The sequence below is a fragment of the Emys orbicularis genome, chromosome 20, assembly GCF_028017835.1.
Source record: "Emys orbicularis isolate rEmyOrb1 chromosome 20, rEmyOrb1.hap1, whole genome shotgun sequence".
NCBI classification, from domain to species: domain Eukaryota; kingdom Metazoa; phylum Chordata; order Testudines; family Emydidae; genus Emys; species Emys orbicularis.
In genome coordinates this window covers 8373114-8393889 of record NC_088702.1, presented here as the reverse complement: position 1 = coordinate 8393889, position 20776 = coordinate 8373114, and the positions used below count along the sequence as shown (strand labels likewise).

General features: G+C 47.0%; 1 protein-coding gene across 1 annotated transcript in view; it reads left to right on the top strand.

The window, feature by feature from the left end:
- Positions 1-20776, top strand: part of POGZ (pogo transposable element derived with ZNF domain) — a 65425-nt gene that overhangs the window by 39457 nt on the left and 5192 nt on the right. The window contains exons 8-17 of the mRNA XM_065420015.1: positions 239-439; positions 1291-1400; positions 1832-2166; positions 4165-4319; positions 14183-14283; positions 15291-15437; positions 16319-16453; positions 16774-16946; positions 17576-17716; positions 18587-18646. Of these exons, the coding sequence (XP_065276087.1) occupies positions 239-439; positions 1291-1400; positions 1832-2166; positions 4165-4319; positions 14183-14283; positions 15291-15437; positions 16319-16453; positions 16774-16946; positions 17576-17716; positions 18587-18646 (1558 nt within the window). The remainder of the gene's footprint in view (positions 1-238; positions 440-1290; positions 1401-1831; positions 2167-4164; positions 4320-14182; positions 14284-15290; positions 15438-16318; positions 16454-16773; positions 16947-17575; positions 17717-18586; positions 18647-20776) is intronic.

The following is a 20776-nucleotide window of genomic DNA, read 5'->3' as shown; positions in this document are numbered from 1 at the left end:
CCCCCAACCCTCCTTGTACAACTCTGGTGAATCAGGTATTGATCACGGTCAGAGTCAGGATACCAGAACTACTGGACTAATGGTCTTATGTGGTACAGTAGATGATGGGGGACATGTTAGATCCATAGTTTGATCTGATATATCAGGATGTAGGACATGATAGATGAGGGGTCTTGCCTGGTATATCAGATCCTGTGTTCCTAAATTTTTTTTTCTCCATTGTCCCTTCTGTTGGCAGTGAGCATTGCAAGCTTTGTGACTGTGAAGAGACCTGGAGTAACTGGAGAGAACAGCAATGAGGTTGCTAAGCTGGTGAACACACTGAATACCATTCCTTCATTAGGCCAGAGCTCTGGTCCACTTGTGGTTTCTAATAGCAGCCCTGCACATGGTTCCCAGAGATCCAGTGTTTCAGAGTCCTCATCCTCATCGCTGAAAGGTATGGTCTGTGGCAGCCTTCTAGATTCTGCTGAAAGCACAGACTTTTAAAGATGTTCCTAACACTCAGTTTCTGAAGCAGAAAACAAGTAACTAAGCATGTTATCTAGATTGCATATAAAAGGGGAAACAGACATGTTAAACAGCTATACAGTTGAATTTCATGTCTTCATTGCCCTAAAGTTTTTCCTAGTGAGTGTTCTATATTTATCATGTGAGTTCCTGATTACTCCTTGTATTTATTACTGTGTATTCAGTGTTATCGATGCACATGCTACCATTGTTAGAATTATTATTTACATATCACCATGGGCATACAGAGCTCTTTACAGACATGTAAAGGGGCAGCTTCTGTGCTACTTCTCCTGCACAGAAGGCACATCTCAGTGGGAGTGAGGCAAAAGTTGGCTTTAAGCCACCTTTTGTGCCATCCAGATTCTGGACTTCTGCCCTGGTTTGGAGGTGAGGACAAGGAGTTTGAACTTGATGTGGATGGGGGGAGGAAGTCAATGAAAGGATACAAGGAGAGTGGAGTGTGATTGGAGTAGTGGGAGAAGATGATTTTAGCTGCAAGATGTTTATCAGGAAGTTCTTAGGACACTAGTGACTGTGTTCTGGGAAATGCTGAGTGTGCAGTGTATCTCCTATGAGCTGTCATAAATCTGCACGTTTTCATACCTCTCCTCTCAAGTCCTGTTAGCAGTTAACGTTATTACTCTTGAAATGAATCGTTTTCAATAGGGCCAAAAGTTAGGTCCAAGTTTTTATTGAAATGTAGGGGTAGTATCAGATTCCAGTTCTGGCTTATCCAGTTTTTTATTATTGTTGTTATTATTGTTATTGTTATTACAGTCAGCTCTTCCCCTGTCCCCACATTTGATTTACAAGATGGTGGCCGGAAAGTCTGCCCAAGATGCAATGCCCAATTTCGAGTGACTGAGGCTTTAAGAGGACATATGTGTGTAAGTAACCATTCTGAGACGAAGAATTCATTAGTCAGTACTGTTGATTGTATAGGGCAATACTGAAGAACAGTGTTCTCCCCCACAGAAGGGTAGGACGATCTGATGGGGGAATGGAAAATCTGCCACAGGATCTTTAATAACTCCAGGCAGGCAGGACCTTGTCTTATATCTTGTTAGAAAGGACTGTCCCTCCACTAGCACTGCCCCTCCTAGCACCAGTCTCACCCAGCCATACTGACTTGGAGGGAAGAGCATTCACCTCACGACTTCCTGAAGGTTGCTTGGGGGGCCCCTATCCCAGCTCTCATGAGGCCCAGCCTGCTTAGCTTGTGCGAACCAATGAGGTCACAGCCCACGTTGTATGTGTAGTGATATAGTAACTGTTACGTACAGTCTAATCATTAGTGTGGCTTTTCTTTTTCCTGAAGTACTGCTGCCCTGAAATGGTTGAATTCCTCAAGAAAGGAAAATCCCTGGAACCTGAACCAAATATTCAGCCTACAAAGCCTCCATCTCCAGAAAAAACTGCAGCTGTTGCTTCACCGCCCTCCTCCACACCTATCCCTGCATTGTCTCCACCTGCTAAAGCTCCAGAGCAAAGTGAAAATGCAGGTGACTCGTCCCAGAGCAAACTCATCATGTTGGTAGATGATTTCTACTATGGCAGGGATGGTGGCAAAGTGACTCAGCTTTTGAACTTCCCCAAGGTTCCAACATCCTTCCGGTGTCCACACTGCACCAAGAGGCTAAAGAACAACATACGGTAAGAGGAATGCCACATGCCCCTATAACAATACCTCGCAGTTCTTGAATCTGCACATCTCAAAGTGAGTTACTATGTCAATCAATTAAGTTCCAAAGCCCCCCTTATAGGGTAGGTAAGTCAGAAACAGAGGCACGGAGAGGTGAAATGATTTGCCCATGATCACATGATGAGTCAGTGACAGAGAGCTGGGAACTGAACCCAGAATTCTTTTGGCTAGAACAGGGTTCCCAAACATTTTTCCTTGAGGCCCTCCTGCAGCTGCAGTAGGCACTGCGGCCCACTATTGGCACTTCTTGCTGCTTTCCAGGAGGTGTGTGTGTGTGTGTATGACTTGAGCTGTTCAGGGGACGGCTGAACCTTTAAATTATGCCCTCCCCACTATCAACATATAGAGTTTGATAGTGCTCCCTCCCACCTTACCCACCAGGCAGGTGAGCCATTGTCCCCTCAGGGTGATCAAATGGGAAATCAGGCAAGGGGCTGTCTAGCATGCAGCATGGCTGCCACGCATCTATCAGGGAGAGGGCATCGTGGAGCGTGCGCAGCCCCTCGCCTCAGCAGGGAGCAGGGCCAGCAAAAGGGTGAAGGGGCCAGGCAGGTGCCACATCCAGCCCCCACTGACACCCTCCGCCTCTGCAGCCCACTGAGTGCCTTGAGCTTGTCATCTGGCAGCCTTGCCCGAGTCACCCACCCAGCACCCTTGTGTGCTTCACAGGCACCCCCTGCCCGGGAACAAGAGAGAGGCTCGGGGGGGCCGCCAGTGCTGGGCAGAGGCAGGCGCTCGGGTCGGGCCCGGCCATTATCTGTGATGGTCATTGTCCAGGAGGAAACAGAGCAGCACTGCTGTGCCCTAGTTACTGGGAGAGCCGCGGAGCTGATATTCCAGGAGGCCCGACAGCCATGGATTGTGGGTAGGGTGACCAGATAGAAAGTTTGAAAAATCGGGACGGGGGTAGGGGATAATAGGCACCTATATAAGAAAAAGTCCCAAATATTGGGACTGTCCCTATAAAATCGGGACATCTGGTCACCCTGATTGTGGGGTGCGGTGGCTTGGAGTGGGAACAGCCACGAACCCTCCAGCCACCCTAGGAGCTGCCACCTCTCAGGGACAGCCCCTTCTTGCCCACCGCACAACGGCTCCATGTCGCCTTCTGCCACCTGCTGGGGGTGCTGGGCTCCTCCAGCACTGAGCAGGGGCCATCACCGGCTGCCACTCTGTCACTGTCTGCTTCACAAACTCCAATGTCCTCTCCAAACTCCGCCCATGGCTGTGCCAGTAGACCACCCGGGACTGTCTGGTGGGCCACGGCCCACAGTTTGGGAACCTCTGGGCTAGAATAATAGAATCCTGAGTCCTAATCAGAAATTACAGATGTTAAAAGTTCTATTAACTTACCACTAGTCCAGTCCCTAGAAACCACTATAGAGTGTTCTCCACTGCTTTATCCAGTCAAGTTTGAACATGAGAGCTGAAGAGAAGAGGTAATTTCCTGTTGTGGAACAGATTGTACAATGCACAAGAAGCCTCTCTAGTGTCTTATTGCTACAATAGTATTAAAATTTGACTTTGAGCTGATATGCTTTGTTATGGCAGATGGAGAATTTCAGTTGTTATCCTCTTGATGCTGCTTCTTCAGTGGGCAGTTAGAGAGCAGAGTCAGATGTATCCTGCTATCCAGGAGCTGAATAAACTGCTGTTGAAGCATCTCTGGGCCACAGAGTGAGGGACGTCATGTCCATCTCTCTTTGATGGAGGGAGTGTTGCTGTCATGTCAGGCCTGGTTTTGGTAGGGTTACTGAGAAGAGAGTATCTTAATACTATGCCAAAAATGAGTTATTTTAGTTAGCTATTTGAAAATAAATGTTTTTGCTACTAGTGAAAGCAATGCCAAAATAACCAATGTAAAAGTGTCTGGTTCACACCATTTCCAGGGTTGATATGGATGCGAATGTTTTTGGATTTATGTTCACATACTCTCTGCTCTCCTTCAGGTTTATGAATCATATGAAACACCATGTTGAACTAGATCAGCAGAATGGGGAGGTAGATGTCCATACTATCTGCCAGCACTGTTACAGGCAGTTCTCCACCCCCTTCCAGCTGCAGTGCCACTTAGAGAACGTTCACAGTCCCTATGAATCAACCAGTAAGTGGTGGTAGCGGGTGGTTTGTTTGTTTATTTCAGGATTTCAGTGTAAGTCTCTGGAGAAAGAGGTCTATCCATCCTGGGACCATGCCATCATGATGCAGTTTGTGATGTGGGGTTATGTGGAATTACATTTTTTTGCATGCCTGCAAAAGTTCAAACTAAATTGTAGCATTAGTCCAAAGCGATTTCATTGTCAAGACCCAAAACAATCATAATCAGATAATGTTTAGGTTCTGATATGAACCTCCTAAAGGAATGAAATTCTGAGCTAATTTAGCTCCACAGAGCTTTTATTGGGGCTCGTTATTTATTCTTTTAAACAATAGAACAAATCTAGTGCAGGTGAAAGCAGACTGAAGTCCTCAGTTTATACACATAAGATCTGTTTCCCCACACCATCCCCACCAGTGCCACCTTGTGGGATGAGAAAGTTCAGGTACTATGCCTTACTCAATCTCTTGTAACTTTTCAACTGTCTTAAAACCTGATGACTAGTCATTGTTTATAACTTTCTTTGGACAATGGTAGTCGTTATACATCTTGCATGCATTTTGTGGTTAGAATATTGCTAAAATATCGATCACAGGAATTTCAAAACATGCCAAATGTAATGCTTAGTAAAATTCCACTCCTTAAAGTTAGCTTTATTTTATCTGCAAAGCATGATGGGACTGTTGTTTCCATACAAGTCTTAGGTTCTTTCTTTGGTCTGTTCTAAATGTGAACAGGACACTTATCCATTATAAGCTAAGAATCATAGAAGATTAGGGTTGGAAGAGGCCTCAGGAGGTCATCTAGTCCAGTGGTCTCCAAACTTTTTTGATCACGCACCCCATCAGTAAAAAATTTTTGAGCACGCACTCCCGGCCGAACTGTCGAAGCAAAAAAAAAGCCGTTTAGACTCCCGGCCGAACTGCCGAGGGGGGGAGGCGGCGCTGCTCCGGCAGCACTCCTCCTGCCACGCACCCCGAAGGATCTTCTTGCGCACCCCCTAGGGTGCATGCACCCCACTTTGGAGACCACCGATCTAGTCCAACCCCCTGCTCAAAGCAGGACCAACCCCAACTAAATCATCCCAGCCAGGGCTTTGTCCAGCCAGCCCTTAAAAACCTCTATGGACGGAGATTCTACCACCTCCCTAGGTAACCCATTCCAGTGCTTCACAACCCTCCTAGTGAAATAGTTTCTCCTAATATCCAACCTAGACCTCCCCCACTGCAACTTGAGACATTGCTCCTTGTTCTGTCATCTGCCAGCACTTAGAACAGCCTAGCACTGTCCTCTTTGGAACCCCCTAGTTGAAGGCTGCTATCAAATCCCCCCTCACTCTTCTCTTCTGCAGACTAAATAAGCCCAGTTCCCTCAGCCTCTCCTCATAAGTCCCCTAATAATTTTTTTGCTCTCCGCTGGACTCTCTCCAATTTGTTCACATCCTTTCTGTAGTGGGGGGCCCAAAACTGGGCGGAGTTCTCCAGATGTGGCCTCATCCGTGCCGAATAGAGGGGAATAATCACTTCCTTCGATCTGCTGACAATGCTCCTACTAATGCAGCCCAGTATGCTGCTAGCCTTCTTGGCAACAAAGGCACACAGTTGACTCGTATCCAGCTTCTCGTCCACTGTAATCCCCAGGTCCTTTTCTGCAGAACTGCTGCTTAGCCAGTTGGGCCCCAGCCTATTGCAGTGCCTGGGATTGTTCCGTCCTAAATGCAGAACTCTGCACTTCTCCTTGTTGAACCTCATCAGATTTCTTTTAGCCCAATCCTCCAATTTGTCTAGGTCCCTCTGGACCCTATCCTTACCCTTCAGCTGATCTACCTCTCCCCCCAGCTTAGTGTCATCCACGAACTTGCTGAGGGTGCAATCTATCCCATCGTCCAGATAATGAAGATATTGAACAAAACCTGCCCCAGGCCCCTGGGGCACTCTGCTTGATACCGGCTGCCAACTAGACATCGAGCCCTTGATCACTACCCGTTGAGCCTGATGATCTAGCCAGCTTTCTATCCACCTTATAGTCCATTCATCCAATTCATACTTTTTTAACTTGCTGGCAAGGATACTGTGGGAGACGGTATCAAAAGCTTTGCTAAAGTCAAGATATATCACGTCCACCGCTTTCCCCATAGCCACAGAGCCAGTTATCTCATCATAGAAGGCAGTCAGGTTGGTCAGGCATGATTTGCCCTTGGTGAATCCATGTTGACTATTCCTGATCACCTTCCTCTCCTCCAAGTGCTTCAAAATGGATTCCTTGAGGACCTGCTCTATGATTTTTCCAGGAACTGAGGTGAGGCTGACTGAACTGTAGTTCCCCGGATTCTCCTTCTCTTTTTTAAAGATGGGCACTATATTTGCCTTTTTCCAATCGTCCAGGACCTCCCCCAATCGCCATGAGTTTTCAAAGATAATGGCCAATGGCTCTGCAATCACAGCAGCCAACTCCCTCTGCACCCTTGGATGCATTGCATCCGGCCCCATGGACTGTCCAACTTTTCTAAATAGTCCTTAACCTGTTCTTTCACCAGTGAGGGCTGCTCACCTCCTCCTGCAGCAGTCTGGGAGCTGACCTTGTCTGTGAAGACGGAGGCAAAAAAAGCATTGAATACTTCAGCCTTTTCCACATCATCTGTCACTAGGTTGCCTCCCCCATTCAGTAAGGGTCCCACACTTTCCCTGAGCCCTTCTTGTTGCTAACATACCTGTAGAAACCCATGTTGTTACCCTTGACATCCCTTGCTAGCTGCAACTCCAATTGCATGCTTAGCAATATTTTTATACTCCTCCCTAGTCATCTGTCCAAGTTTCCACTTCTTGTAAGCTTCCTTTTTGTGTTTAAGCTCACTGAAGATTTCTCTGTTAAGCCAAGCTGGTCGCCTGCCATATTTGCTGTTCTTTCTGCACATCGGGATGGTTTGTTCCTGCGCCCTCAATAAGGCTTCTTTAAAATACAGCCAGCTCTCCTGGACAACTTTCCCCCTCAGATTAGTCTTCCAGGGGATCCTGCCCATCAGTTTCCTGAGGGAGTCAAAGTCTGCTTTTCTGAAGTCCAGGGTCCATACTCTGCTGCTCTCCTTTCTTCCTTTTGTCAGGATCCTGAACTCGACCATCTCACGGTCACTGCTGCCCAGGTTGCCACCCACTTCTACTTCCCCTACCAATTCTTCCCTGTTTGTGAGCAGCAGGTCAAGAGGAGCAGGGCCCCTAGTTGGTTCCTTCAGCACTTGCACCAGGAAGTTGTCCCCAGCACTCTCCAAAAACTTCCTGGATTGTCTGTGCACTGCTGTATTTTCTCCCAGCAGATGTTAGGGAAATTGAAGTTCCCCATGAGAACCACGGCCTGTGATCTGGAAACTTCTGTTAGTTGTCTGAAGAAAGCCTCGTCTAACTCATTCTCCTGGTCTGGTGGTCTCTAGCAGACGCCCACCATGACATCACCCTTGTTGCTGTCGCTTCTAAACTTAACCCAAAGACTCTCAACAGACTTTTCTCCAGTTTCATATTGGAGCTCTGAGCAATCATACTGCTCCCTTACATACAATGCAACTCCTCCACCTTTTCTCCCCTGCCTGTCCTTCCTGAACAGTTTAAACCCATCCATGACAGTGCTCCAGTCAGGTCAGTTACCCCATCAAGTCTCTGTTATTCTAAGCTTAGGTGTGACCTTCCAAATTCATTTCACATAGAGGTTACCAAATAGACTTCAGATGATGCTTAAACTAATCTGATCAAAAATGTATTTTTGGAAACAGTGCAGCATTGGCCTGGGCCAAAGGAAATGGAGCTTTTCCATGCTCTTTGACGACTCAGTTCTTCTTCGAGTGCTGTCCCTGTGGGTGCTCCACTCCAGGTGATGGTGCGTCCCGGCGCCATTGACCGGAGATCTTCGGTAGCAGTGCCTGGTCGGGACACACGCGCTCAGCTGCTGTCTTGCGGTCTCGTTAGAATCTGCCTGAGCGCACGTGTCCCGCACCCCCCTCAGTTCCTTCTCAACCGTCCTCGGCTGAAGACGGGACTCGGGGCAGTGCTGATCCCCTTCCCTGGTCTCTGAAGGAAACAAGTACAAAGACATAGAAATAGTAACATCCCAGTTATTTCCCTTCCTTTAGAATAGTTACCTAGTTTAAAAAAAAAAAAAACACAACAAAAAAACCTTCTTTTTCCTCAAGTTCTTCTCCCATTGAGACACTCTCCCCGGCATTCCTAGTGCAATAATGCCAGGGTCTTCAGGATTTAAGAAATGTGATTCCTGTCAAGATTATATACCACGGGTCGGCAACGTTGGGCACACGGCTCGCCAGGGTAAGCACCCTAGCGGGCCGGGCCAGTTTATTTACCTGCTGACGCGGCAGGTTCGGCCGATCGCGGCCCCCACTGGCCGCGGTTTGCCGTCCTGGGCCAATGCGGGCGGTGGGAAGCCGCGGCCAGCACATCCCTCGCCCGCGCCACTTCCCGCTGCCCCCATTGGCCCGGGACGGCGAACCGCGGCCAGTGGGGGCCGCGATCGGCCGAACCTGCCGCGTCAGCAGGTAAATAAACTGGCCCGGCCCGCTAGGGTGCTTACCCTGGCGAGCCGCGTGCCGAACGTTGCCGACCCCTGCTCTATACCATGGTCCGACGGACACTCATGCTGTGTGAAGTGCCTTGGTGAGACGCACGTCCCTGCCAAGTGTGTCCATTATACCAGCCTCAAATCCAGGGCTCGTCATGACCGGGACCTGCGGCTGAAAATGCTCCTGTTGGAGAAATCCCTACAGCCGCCTATGGGGATGGGCAATAGCAAACCCTCTCCCTCACGCTCCCCGTCCAGGTCCGAACTGATCGGGAGCGCGGCTTCACCCTCTCATGCGAAGAGGCAGGAAGCCCAGCTGTCTCCATCCAGAGACTTTCAAAAGGGTAAAGGGTCTCCTGCAAGATCCTTACCCTCAGTGCTGACAGCGCCAAAGGCAGGCGCCTCCTACCGTCCCAGCACCTCAGCCACGGCTCCTGTGGAGCGCAGAGGCAGGGACCCTCCCACAGGGCACCTACAAACGGCCTGTGACACCGGGGAAAGCAAAACAGAAGTCAGTGCATGCTTCTGAGCACAGATCACGCTCAGCAGGATCACAGCCCAGGGAGCAGCAGCAGCAATTCTTAAGTTAGGATGACATCTCAGTGGCCCCTCAGCCTGACTCTCCTTGACACACAGTGCTCACTCTTTGACCAGCCGCTCTCCCCACCTGACCTGGCTACCTTCACTGACAGCGAGCCTGATATGCAGCAGCAGGCGGAGTTCTCCCCACCTGCCTCTCCTCCTCCACCAGAACCTTTTGCGCCTTAGGTCACGGCTCACAACCACCAGCCTCAGTTTCCCTACTTCATCCCCCGGTGGGCGGCACCTAACTTCTCTTATCCCATGCCTTGGCCTCAGTGGTACCCTTGTCCAGCTCCTGCTGCCACTCGTCCTCATGCTGCTTCCACCAGATCACAAGCTTCTTCTGCGCCTCTATCTCCAGCTCCGTTTACTTCTAGAGCGCCTGACATCCCCCCACCCCCCCACCCCCGAAGAGGTGGGCTATGGACCATACCCTGATTCACTGACCCTTAACTCTCCATCAGCTCCAGACGGATCCCTCATGCCTCCACCTCCACAGAATGTGGACGACTTTAAACAATTCCAAGAACTTTTTAAGAGGGTGGCACTCAGCCAGGTCCCTTTAGAGGAGGTCCAGGAGACACAACACAGACTCCTCAAAATCCTCCAACCCTCTGTGCCCTCAAAGATCGTGCTCCCCATAAATGAAACACTCCTAGAACCAGCTGATACCCTCTGGCAGACTCCAGCCTCTATCCCACCAACTTGCAAAAAGGCTGAACGTAAAATTATGTTCCTGCTAAGGACATAAACATCTTATTTCCCGTCCACAACCGAATTCTCTTGTAGTGAATGCAGCGACAGACAGGATGAAACAGCCGCACTGCTGGCCCACCCCGCAAGACAAGGACCTCAAACGCCTTGACCTCTTGGGCCACAAGGTCTATACCTCCTCCACCCTGCAATTCAGAATTGCAAACTATTCCGCCCTACTTGCAAGCTACGACTTTGACAATTACAATAAACTCTTTGATTTTACCTCCCATATCCCGGAGGACAGGAAAGCAGACTTTGTCAGTCCTTGACCAATTGGCCCTCGACTCCAGAACAGCCCTACAAGCATCTCTAGACATGGCAGATATAGCAGCCCGCACTACCGCAACTGCGGTGGTTATCCGCAGATCTTCCTGGCTGTCTGCATCCAGTATCCCCAAAGACCTGCAGACCAAAGTGGAGGACCTCCCCTTTGATAAAGATAAGCTTTTTCCCCCCCCCCAAAAAAACCAAACCAAAAAATGACAAAGTCCTTCAGACTATGAAAGACTCTAGAGCGACCCTGCGCACCCTGGACATTTACCCATCCCTTCCCAGGAGACAACAGTATCAACCTTATCAGAGGCCACGCACACAACAATATCACCAGCCCCAGCCCAGACCATACGATATAGCCAGGAATTGCGCTAGACCTCCTAGGCACAGACAAAACCAAGCGCACCCAGCTACCTCCCACCCATCGGGAAACAAACAACAATTTTGAAGCGTTGGTCAAGGGTCTGCACGACCACCCCTTGACTCTACCGCCTATTTGCCCATTTGGCCACCGCCTCCAGGTTTTCCACCATGCCTGGCAGCAGATCACACAGGACCGTTGGGTCCTGGAAATAGTTCAGTCCGGTTACTCCATCCCTTTTATATCCTACCCTTCTCTCTTCCCCATCCCTCTTCAGGGACCCCTCTCACGAGCACCTACTTCGCGTAGAAGTGGCTCATCTTCTACAGCTAGGTGCAGTGGAACCTGTGCCGACACAACATCAAGGAGAAGGGTTCTACGCCCACTACTTTCTGACCCAAAAAAAGAGTGGGAGATGGAGGCCTATACTAGACCTACGCCGACTGAACAAATTTGTGTGTGTACAGAAATTCAAGATGGTCACACTGGGCACAATAATACCCGTGCTGGAACAAGGGGACTGGTTCACAGCCCTCAACCTACAGGACGCCTATTTTCACATACCCATTCATCCAGCCCACAGACGCTTCTTGCGATTCGCACTAGGACACGACCATTTTTAGTACAGGGTACTCCCTTTCAGACTCTCCACAGCACCGAGAGTATTCTCCAAGACCCTAGCCGTAGTCGTGGCCCAACTCCGCAGACACGGGATCATACTTTTCCCCTACCTAGACAATTGCCTCATCAAAGGCAACTCATACGACGAGACATTACAAGCTACCCGTTTCGCCATCTCCCTCTTCCACAGCTTATGTCTGCAAATAAACTTCCAAAAATCCACCCTGACGCCTACACAGCGGATCGAATTCATCGGAGCTCACCTGGACTCAATCCGAACCAGAGCCTCACTCCCACACAATAGATTCCTCGCTATTACACATCTCATACATACGCTCTCCGTTCGTCCCAGGATACAGGCAAGAATTTGCCTACAGCTCCTTAGCCACTTGGCAGCCACCACCTTCGTGGTCAAGTACGCCAGGCTGCACATGAGATGTCTTCAGGGTTGGCTCAGCTCCAACTACAAACCCAGCAGACACAGCTTCTGCATGATGCTAACTCTTCCAGCGAACGTACTAGCTTCCCTACAATGGTGGACGACCAGAGAACCTCTGCAAGGGCGTTCCCTTCCAGCAACGCTCCCCATGCTCGCCACAGACACTTCCCTGATCGGTTGGGGAGCGCATCTGGGGGGACACATGGCACAGGGCCACTAGTCCCTGCTAGAGACGCGTCTGCACATAAATCTCCTAATGCTCAGAGCAGTGAGACAAGTCTGCCTTCGCTTTCTCCCCATCATAAAGAACAAATCTATCCAGGTGCTAGCAGACAATATAGCATGTATGTTTTACATCAACAGACGAGGGGAGCACGATCACACTCCCTATGCATGGAGGCCATCCGGTTATGGAATTGGTGCATACAACACCACATAGAAATTACCGCTTCATAACTACCCGGATGTCACAACACTACCGCCGACCCACTAAGCAGACACTTCTCCAAAGAACACGAATGGGAATTACATCCCACGATACAACAACAGCTCTTCTCCCACTGGGGCACCTCGTCGATAGACCTCTTTGCCACAACCCAGAATCGCAAATGCCACCTATTTTGCTCCAAAGTGGGATTTGGGACTGCATCCCTAGGAGACGCTTTCCTCATCCTATGGAACAACTCTTCATGTACGCCTTTCCACCGATCCCTCTGATACACAGGGTTCTATGCAAGATCAGCGACGATAAGACCCGGGTCATACTTATTGCCCCAGCTTGGCCAAGACAGACATGGTATCCTTACCTGCTCCGCATGTCCATCCGTCCTCCACGGACTCTCCCCAACAGACCAGATCTGCTTTCTCAGGACAACGGCCGGCTTCTTCACCCGCAGCTCCAGAAACTCCACCTGATGGCATGGTTCCTTCATGGTTCCAGACCCACGAACTAGCCTGTTCTGAGCAAGTCCGGTATGTCCTGCTGCATAGTAGAAAAGACTCCACACATAAGACTTACCTGCAAAAGTGGAAACACTTCTCCGTGTGATGCTCCCATAAATACTTGACACCCCATACCGTGACCCTCCCTAACATCCTAGACTACCTTTTGAAACTAAAACAGGACAGGCTCTCGCTCAGCTCCATCAGAGTACACCTAGCAGCCCTCACCACCTTCCATGATTTGCTGGACAGATATTCCCTCTTTGACCACCCCACAATAAAAGGCTTTCTCACGGGCCTGCAAAACCTCTATCTTGAGATTTATCCATCAGCAACTGCTTGGAATCTCAATCTAGTTCTTTGGGTCTTATGAAAACTCCCTTCGAGCCCTTGGCTACCTCATCTCTTCTCCGCATGTCTATGAAGGTAGCTTTCTTGGTTGCTATAACGTTAGCAAGGAGAGTAGGGGAAATAAGCACCCTGGTGGCCTACCCTCCCTACACAACCTTCTCTAAAGATAAAGTTACCCTGTGACCACACCCTAAATTTCTCCTTAAGGTGGTGTCCACCTTAACCAACCAATATACTTACCTGCATTTTATCCCAAACCTCATGAGACTCCGCATGAAGCGGCTCTACATACCCTCAACGTCAGACGAGCAATCACCTTTTATCTAGACAGGACTAAACCATTTTGTAAGTCCCCGCAGCTATTTGTCTCCACTACCAAGAGATTGAAGGGTGTGGCTATCTCTAAGCAACAGCTTTCCAAATGGATCTCTGACTTCATCAGATCCTGTTACCGCATTCAGAATGCCCAACCACCCGAAGGCATCAGAACTCATTCTACTCGAGCTATGTCAACAAACGTTGCCTTCCTCCATAATGTACCCGTTCCTGATATCTGTAAGGCGGCCACGTGGACATCTGAACGCACATTTACCAGACGTTATGCTATCATGCAGGATACCACGGCAGACACCATAGTAGGCCACACAGTACTGTCTACAGTCATCACTGCCGCAACTCCAAAGTCCCACCAGCCATAGTGGGTATTGCTTCACGTTCACCTGGAGTGGAGCACCCACAGGGACAGCACTCGAAGAAGAAGAGAAGGTTACTCCCTGCTCAGTTGATATTGGTGATGCCTTCCAGAAGATGCTGAGAATAGATAGATAGATAGATTTAAATCACATGCCCCAGATCCAAGAGGAGAGAACCAGTAAAATTTTACTTCCTTTAAAGGAATTATATTATCTGATTTCAAAGTCATTCACTGCAACCTTTGTATTGTGGGGGTTTTAACTGTTACTTTGCTTTTCTTTCCTGCTACAGCGAAGTGCAAGATTTGTGAATGGGCATTTGAGAGTGAGCCAATGTTCTTGCAGCATATGAAGGATACCCACAAGCCTGGAGAAATGCCCTACGTTTGTCAGGTATTACACACATTTTAAACTCTGTGCTTTAGACTGTTTCTATGAAGTCCAGGAGGAGGTCTGGAACTTTCCAACAAATCACTTAAGTAGGTGATTAGTCCCATTGGAGTCAGTGCTGAGGGAGCAAACACTAGTAGTTTGCATTGAGGGCCTGGAGATTGGTGCCTTTTCAGGAAAGAGAAGCTGTCACTCTAGAGGAGAAGATAAGGCTCTGTCACTCACTCACTACATCCCTAGTTGCTGTCTAAGCCTGAGATCAGTGCTTGCATCCACTCGCAAGATGCTACCCTCCATAAATTGGCCCCACTGCTGCCTGTCCAATGGGAGAAGGAGAAGAATAAGAAACTTCTAAAATGTAACCTTTTTCAGTGTGACATAGGGCCTGAGTGAATTTTTCTATCTGACATACTGTGACTTGCTTTTCAGTAACTACCTATTATTCCTGATTGCATGTTACTCCCTCTCTTCTTTTTAGATTGGATGGATAGTGTCATTAACTGCTAATTTTATAACCATCTGAAAGAACAGAATTCTCAGGAGAGATCTGTTCTTAGAACTATTAATTTTAAGAGTATAGTAGTCTCTTTAAAAAAAATCCAAGTGTCTTATTTTTATTCTTTATGGGTATCCCCCAGTAAACCCTGATGTTCCCCCTGACTCCTCAAGATACCTCTCTCTTCTTGTAGCCCTGTATTCTGAGTGATGAAGACTGCATAAGATTTACTTCCTTTCAGAGCTCATTACTCCTCAGGTGCTCAGGAATCTACCTAGATTGACCAGCCCCATTTTTAACTGAGAGAGATCACTCACTGTTAGGTCTCACTTCCTGTTAGATCTCCCTTCCTGCTTACTTCAGATAAGCCCTGGTTCATTCAGTAACTTAAAGGGGGTGTAGGTTAGCAGCTGCTTAGATGCTTCAGTGAAAGTAACCATATACTATAGTGATAGATGTGATATAAATTCCTAGATTACTTCCATGTTAATTGTTTGCATTTGTCCATCCCCAGGTCTGTCAATATCGTTCGTCGCTTTACTCTGAAGTGGATAGCCATTTCCGAATGATCCACGAGGACACACGGCACCTGCTCTGTCCTTATTGCCTGAAAGTCTTTAAGAATGGCAATGCCTTCCAGCAGCATTTCATGAGGCACCAGGTAACCCAAGTACGGAGTTAGATTTACAGTCTTTGCAAAGTTTTGGTTAAAATGGTTCACTTTTCACAGAGAATTCAGTGGGAGTGGAGCACATGCTTAAAGCTGAATCAGGGCCTAAAAAAACACACACACACACACATACGATTGCCTTAGCACAAATAACTATTTAATGTGAGAAATCATGTGTGTTCCCTGTCGGTATTTGTTTCCAAGTTGTAATTGTTGGTGGGTGATATCAGCCGTTTATCCTTCTGGGTGAAAAGTTCAGATTCCAGAAAATAAATTCCATCCCACAGACCACATTTTTTACAGCCGTTGGGAAGCTCTATTTCCATATCTATTGCCTTAGAATGGTGACCTCTTTTAAGTGTGAGTAGTTCTAAGTTCTGAATTGTGTAAAGTTAATGCTTTTGGCAGGTGGCAGATTGACAACCCTGGAAGCCCTCAGTTTACCCACAGAACAGGTATAGGGTAGGCATTGGAAAGGCAAGCAGCTTCCACGTGCTGCTCTGCCAGTGTGCCTCAGCCGTGACTCGGAGAAAACCCCCTCTAGGAGAAAGAGAAGAGTTCATTTTTCTTGATCCTGCAGTTGTTGGTGCCTCTGCACCTCTGCACCAATTGCCAGGGTGAAGGTGATTTTATGATGTGGACACTTTACCCACTGGAAACTGAACAAAGACCACCAGTAACTACTTTTAATATAGTATTTTCAGATGCCCCCTAAACTTGGCTGGACTTGAGATCAAGGGGATCAAGGGGATAAAAGGAAGAGAAGCCATTGTTTTGGTTTCTTTAAATAAATAAAATAAACCACCCAAGAACCTTCCCTTTTTGCCTCCATTCTCCAAAATTAAATCTATTTCATTTTTATTTTGCTTTAGAAGAAGAGTGTTTATCACTGTAACAAGTGTCGTCTGCAATTCCTATTTGCCAAGGATAAAATTGAACACAAGCTGCAGCACCACAAAACTTTCCGAAAGCCCAAACAGCTAGAAGGACTGAAACCTGGAACCAAGGTAAGGGATCCAAGCTAGACAGCAGCCCTCACTCCTCCTCCTACATTTCCTCAGAAGTATATCAACAGTATCAATATGTACTTCCTAAAAATTCCAGCAGCATTTTTCTACCGGTTTTTACTAGATGCCATAAAACAGGTGTTTGCAGAATGTGCATCATTTCAAATCTACACCTGTTGGAACAGACTGATTCCACCTGCCATTCCATGTTAAATTGAGCAGACCATTGCAAAGCTGAGGAGCAGAGATCAGGAGTGGGGCAGCACGTGTCTTAAGATATGCAAAACTGAGGTATAGCCTGTATCTGTCATTTGCTGCAGGTTACAATTAGAGCATCTAGAGGACAGCCGCGGACGGTGCCAGTATCTTCGAATGATGCGCCACAGGGCACCTTGCAGGAAGCCACTCCACTGACGACTTCCTCGGACCCCCAGCCCATCTTCCTGTACCCACCCGTCCAGAGGAACATCCAGAAGAGAGCAGTCAAGAAAATGTCAGAACTTCTTGCTAAGTTTCAAACTAAAAGGTTGTTAAAGAAAATGCAGTCAGCTATGTTAGGCCACCATTGATGGCAGACTGCTCCTCGGCACTGTGCAGTTTCGGCTTGTTCACTGCCAGGAAGAACTATCATGCCAGGAGAAGCCAGCTTTCCACAAGACCAGGATTAAGTCAAATTATTTAAAAAGTTTTTTTTTTTTTTTTTCTTTTCTCTTTTGTGGGGTTTTCCCTGTAGAGAGCCCAGAGGAGCCTCTCTCTTTCTCTTCCCCCTCTCATACTGTCTTCCTTAGAGGTCCCACACTGCAGCCTTAATTTTCTGGTTAAGGCAGTCCACTGCATTTGAGTACATGGCATACATTCCTTAACGAGGTGTCACAAATGGGGAAACTAAAGGCTAACACTAAGACAATCTATATAGCTAGGGCTGAAAGTATAGGTCAGAGGAGATTAGTTTGACTGCATTTTTTTTCTAGAAGTTTGCCTCTGTCAATGACAGTCTTCACTGTTTGCTGATTAGCTTTGTCTTCTGTGTCTGCCAGTCTGAAAGGGTTTGTAGGAACAGGAATTGTAACTCCACGAGGTATCTGTACAGCCACTGATGAGAATGTCCCCTTTCATTTGCAGGAGTGTCCTGGGGAGGCAGACGTGCTTGGAGTGCAGCTTCGAAATCCCAGATTTCCCAAACCACTTTCCTACCTACGTCCACTGTTCGCTGTGTCGTTATAGCACTTGCTGCTCCAGAGCTTATGCCAACCATATGATCAAGTAGGTATAAAAGGACTCTCTAGAAAAGCAAACCTCTCTAATACACTGGAAGCCCCCCTTAGATTGTCAATCTCTTTTACTGGGGCATCAGTAAATTCCAGTTCACTAGAAGTGGGTTATAGAGCAGTGTGCATTTGGTTTGTATCAATGCAGAGGGTGGTAATGGGTTTCTTTATACACCTGTCTAAATGAGATGAGAGAACAGTTGAGGGCAAATGCTGGATGAGGATTAATCTCAGTGGATTTCAGTTCACATAAGGGACACACCCACACCCACACCCACACCCATACCCATACCCATTAATTTGCCAGCCACCTAGAACTATCCCGTCTAACTTTTGCAGCTGCCCTCCCATTCAGAATCAGGATTTGGTGATTCTATTCTAGACCATTGGGCCTAAAAACCTCTCCAAGTTCTTAAGCATCAGTGACTGTGGCAAATAAGACATTACTAGGTGAGAACTGTCAATAACTGCCCTCTGGTGCAAATCGCTGAGAGGTGTGGGTTTCAGAGCAGGGATATTGCTGTCTTGCTCCTAAAACAGGTTCCAGTATATAGTTAATTGAAAGATTAACTACATCTGTTATCTTGTGATCAAAAATGAGTCATGCTACATTCGCACAAGCCTACAGATCCTAGAAAACGATGGATGCAGCACAGTTGCCCCCAGAGCCAGGGTCAAGCAGTTTAATCAGGGATAGGAATCCCATTCCCCTGAAACCTTAATTGAAAGAAGGGAAACTTGCAACAGAATGATTCTAAAATAGGATCAGGTTTCTCTGAATAAGTGTGCAAGATTTTTTTGTCTGGCTTAAATATGCAGAATAATCCTGAGCCTCTAGTAAATATCTTTGTTTTTTATCTTACAGCAACCACGTTCCTCGGAAGAGTCCAAAATACTTGGCCTTGTTTAAAAACTATACTGCCTGGTAATGCCAAACTTGATTACATCTTATTTTAATTTCCTAACCATCTAAAGTGATTTATTTTCTGATCTTCTAACTATGTCATCTTCTGTAATTATCCACTTCTCAAGAAGATCCAATATTTTTTTTCTGTAATAGCAAAAAAGTGTTTAAACAGAGCACAAGATCCTGGGTCATACTTTACCTTTGATAACCTGCAACTCCTAATGACTTCTTAGGGCAGGTCTACACTACAGCCCGGATCGACGCTCTGAGATCGATCCACCGGTGGTCGATTTGGCGGGTCTAGTGAAGACCTGCTAAATCGACAGCATATCGCTCTCCAGTCGACCCCTGTACTCTATCTCTGAAGAGAAGAGTAAGGTAAGTCGATGGGAGAGTTTCTCCCGTCGACCCCCCGTGGTGTAGACCCCACGGTAACTCGACCTAAGGTACGTCAACTCCAGCTACGTTATTCACGTAGCTGAAGTTGCGTAGCGTAGGTTGACTTACCGCGGTAGTGTAGACATAGCCTTACTGTGAGCTAACTTCATGTGGCACATAATGGGAAATGCACTTATGCAGTTGAAGGCAGAATTTGGTCATAAGAACATAAGAATGGCCATACTAGGTCAGATCAATGATCTATCCCAGACCAGTATCCTGTCTTCCAACAGTAGCGAGTGCCAGAAGCTTCAGAAGGAGAAAACAGAACAAGGCACTGAGTGATCCACACCCTGTCATCCAGTCCCAGCTTCTTTTAGGACACCCAGAGTATGAGATTGCATCCCTGACCCTCTTAGTTAATAGCCATCGATGGATCTATCCTCCAGAAACTTTATCTAATTCTTTTTTGAATCCAGTTATACTTTTGGCCTTTACAATATCCCCTGGCAATGACTTCCCCAGGTTGACTGTGTGGTGTGTGAAGAAGTACTTCCTTATGCTTTTTTAAACCTGCTGCCTGTTACTGACCCCGGTTCTTGTGTTATGTGAAGGGGTGAATAACACGTCCGTATTTGCTTTCTCCACACCTTTCATGAGTTTCTAAACCTCTATCATATCTCCCCTCAGTTGTCTCTTTTTTCCAAGCTGAACAGTCCCGTCTTTTTAATCTCCCCTGTTATGGAAGCTTTCCATCCCCCTAATAATTTTTGTTGCCCTTCTGTGTACTTTTTCCAATTCTAATCTATCTTTTTTGAGATGGGATGACCATAAGTGCACGCAGTATTCAAAGTATGGACATACCATGTTTTTATATGTGGTGGTATTATGATATTTTTTGTCTTATTATCTATCCCTTTTCTGATGTTTCCCAACATTCTGTTAGGTTTTTTGACTGGTGCACATTGAACAGATGTTTTCAGAGAACTATCCACGATAACTCCAAGATTGCTTTCTTGTGTGGTAACAGCTAATTTAGACACCATCATTTTGTATGTATACTTGGAATTATGTCTTCCAGTGTGCATTACTTTGCATTTATCAACATTGAATATCATCTGCCATTTTGTTGCCCAGTCACCCAGTTTTGTGAGATCCCTTTGTAACTCTTTGCACTCTGCTTTGGACCTAACTGTCTGGAGTAATTTTGTATCATCTGAAAACTTTGCCAACTCACTGTTTTACCTTTTTTTTTTTCCTAATCATTTATGACTGTTAAACAGCACTAGTCCCAGTACACATCTTTGGGGGACCCTGCTGTTTATCTTTCTCCACTGTGAAAACTGATAATTTAGTCCTACTCTTTGTTTTCTATCTTTTAACCAGTCACTGATCCAGGAGAGGAACTTGCCTCTTTTTCCCATGACTGCTTACTTTGCTTAAGAGCCTTTGATGAGGGACCTTGTCAAAGGCTTTCTGAAAGTCGAAGTACACTGTGTGCACTAGATCACCCTTGTCCATATGTTTGTTGACCCCCTCAAAGAAGTCTAATAGATTGGTGAGGCATGATTTCCCTTTACAAAAGCTGTGTTGGGTGTTCCCCAACGTATCATGTTGATCTATGTGTCTGATAATTCTGTTCTTTACTGTAGTTTCAACCATTTTGCTGGTACTGAAGTTAGGCTTACCAGACTGTAATTGCCAGGATTGCCTCTGGAACCTTTTTCAAAAATTGGTATCACATTAGTTCTCTGCCACTCATCTGGCACA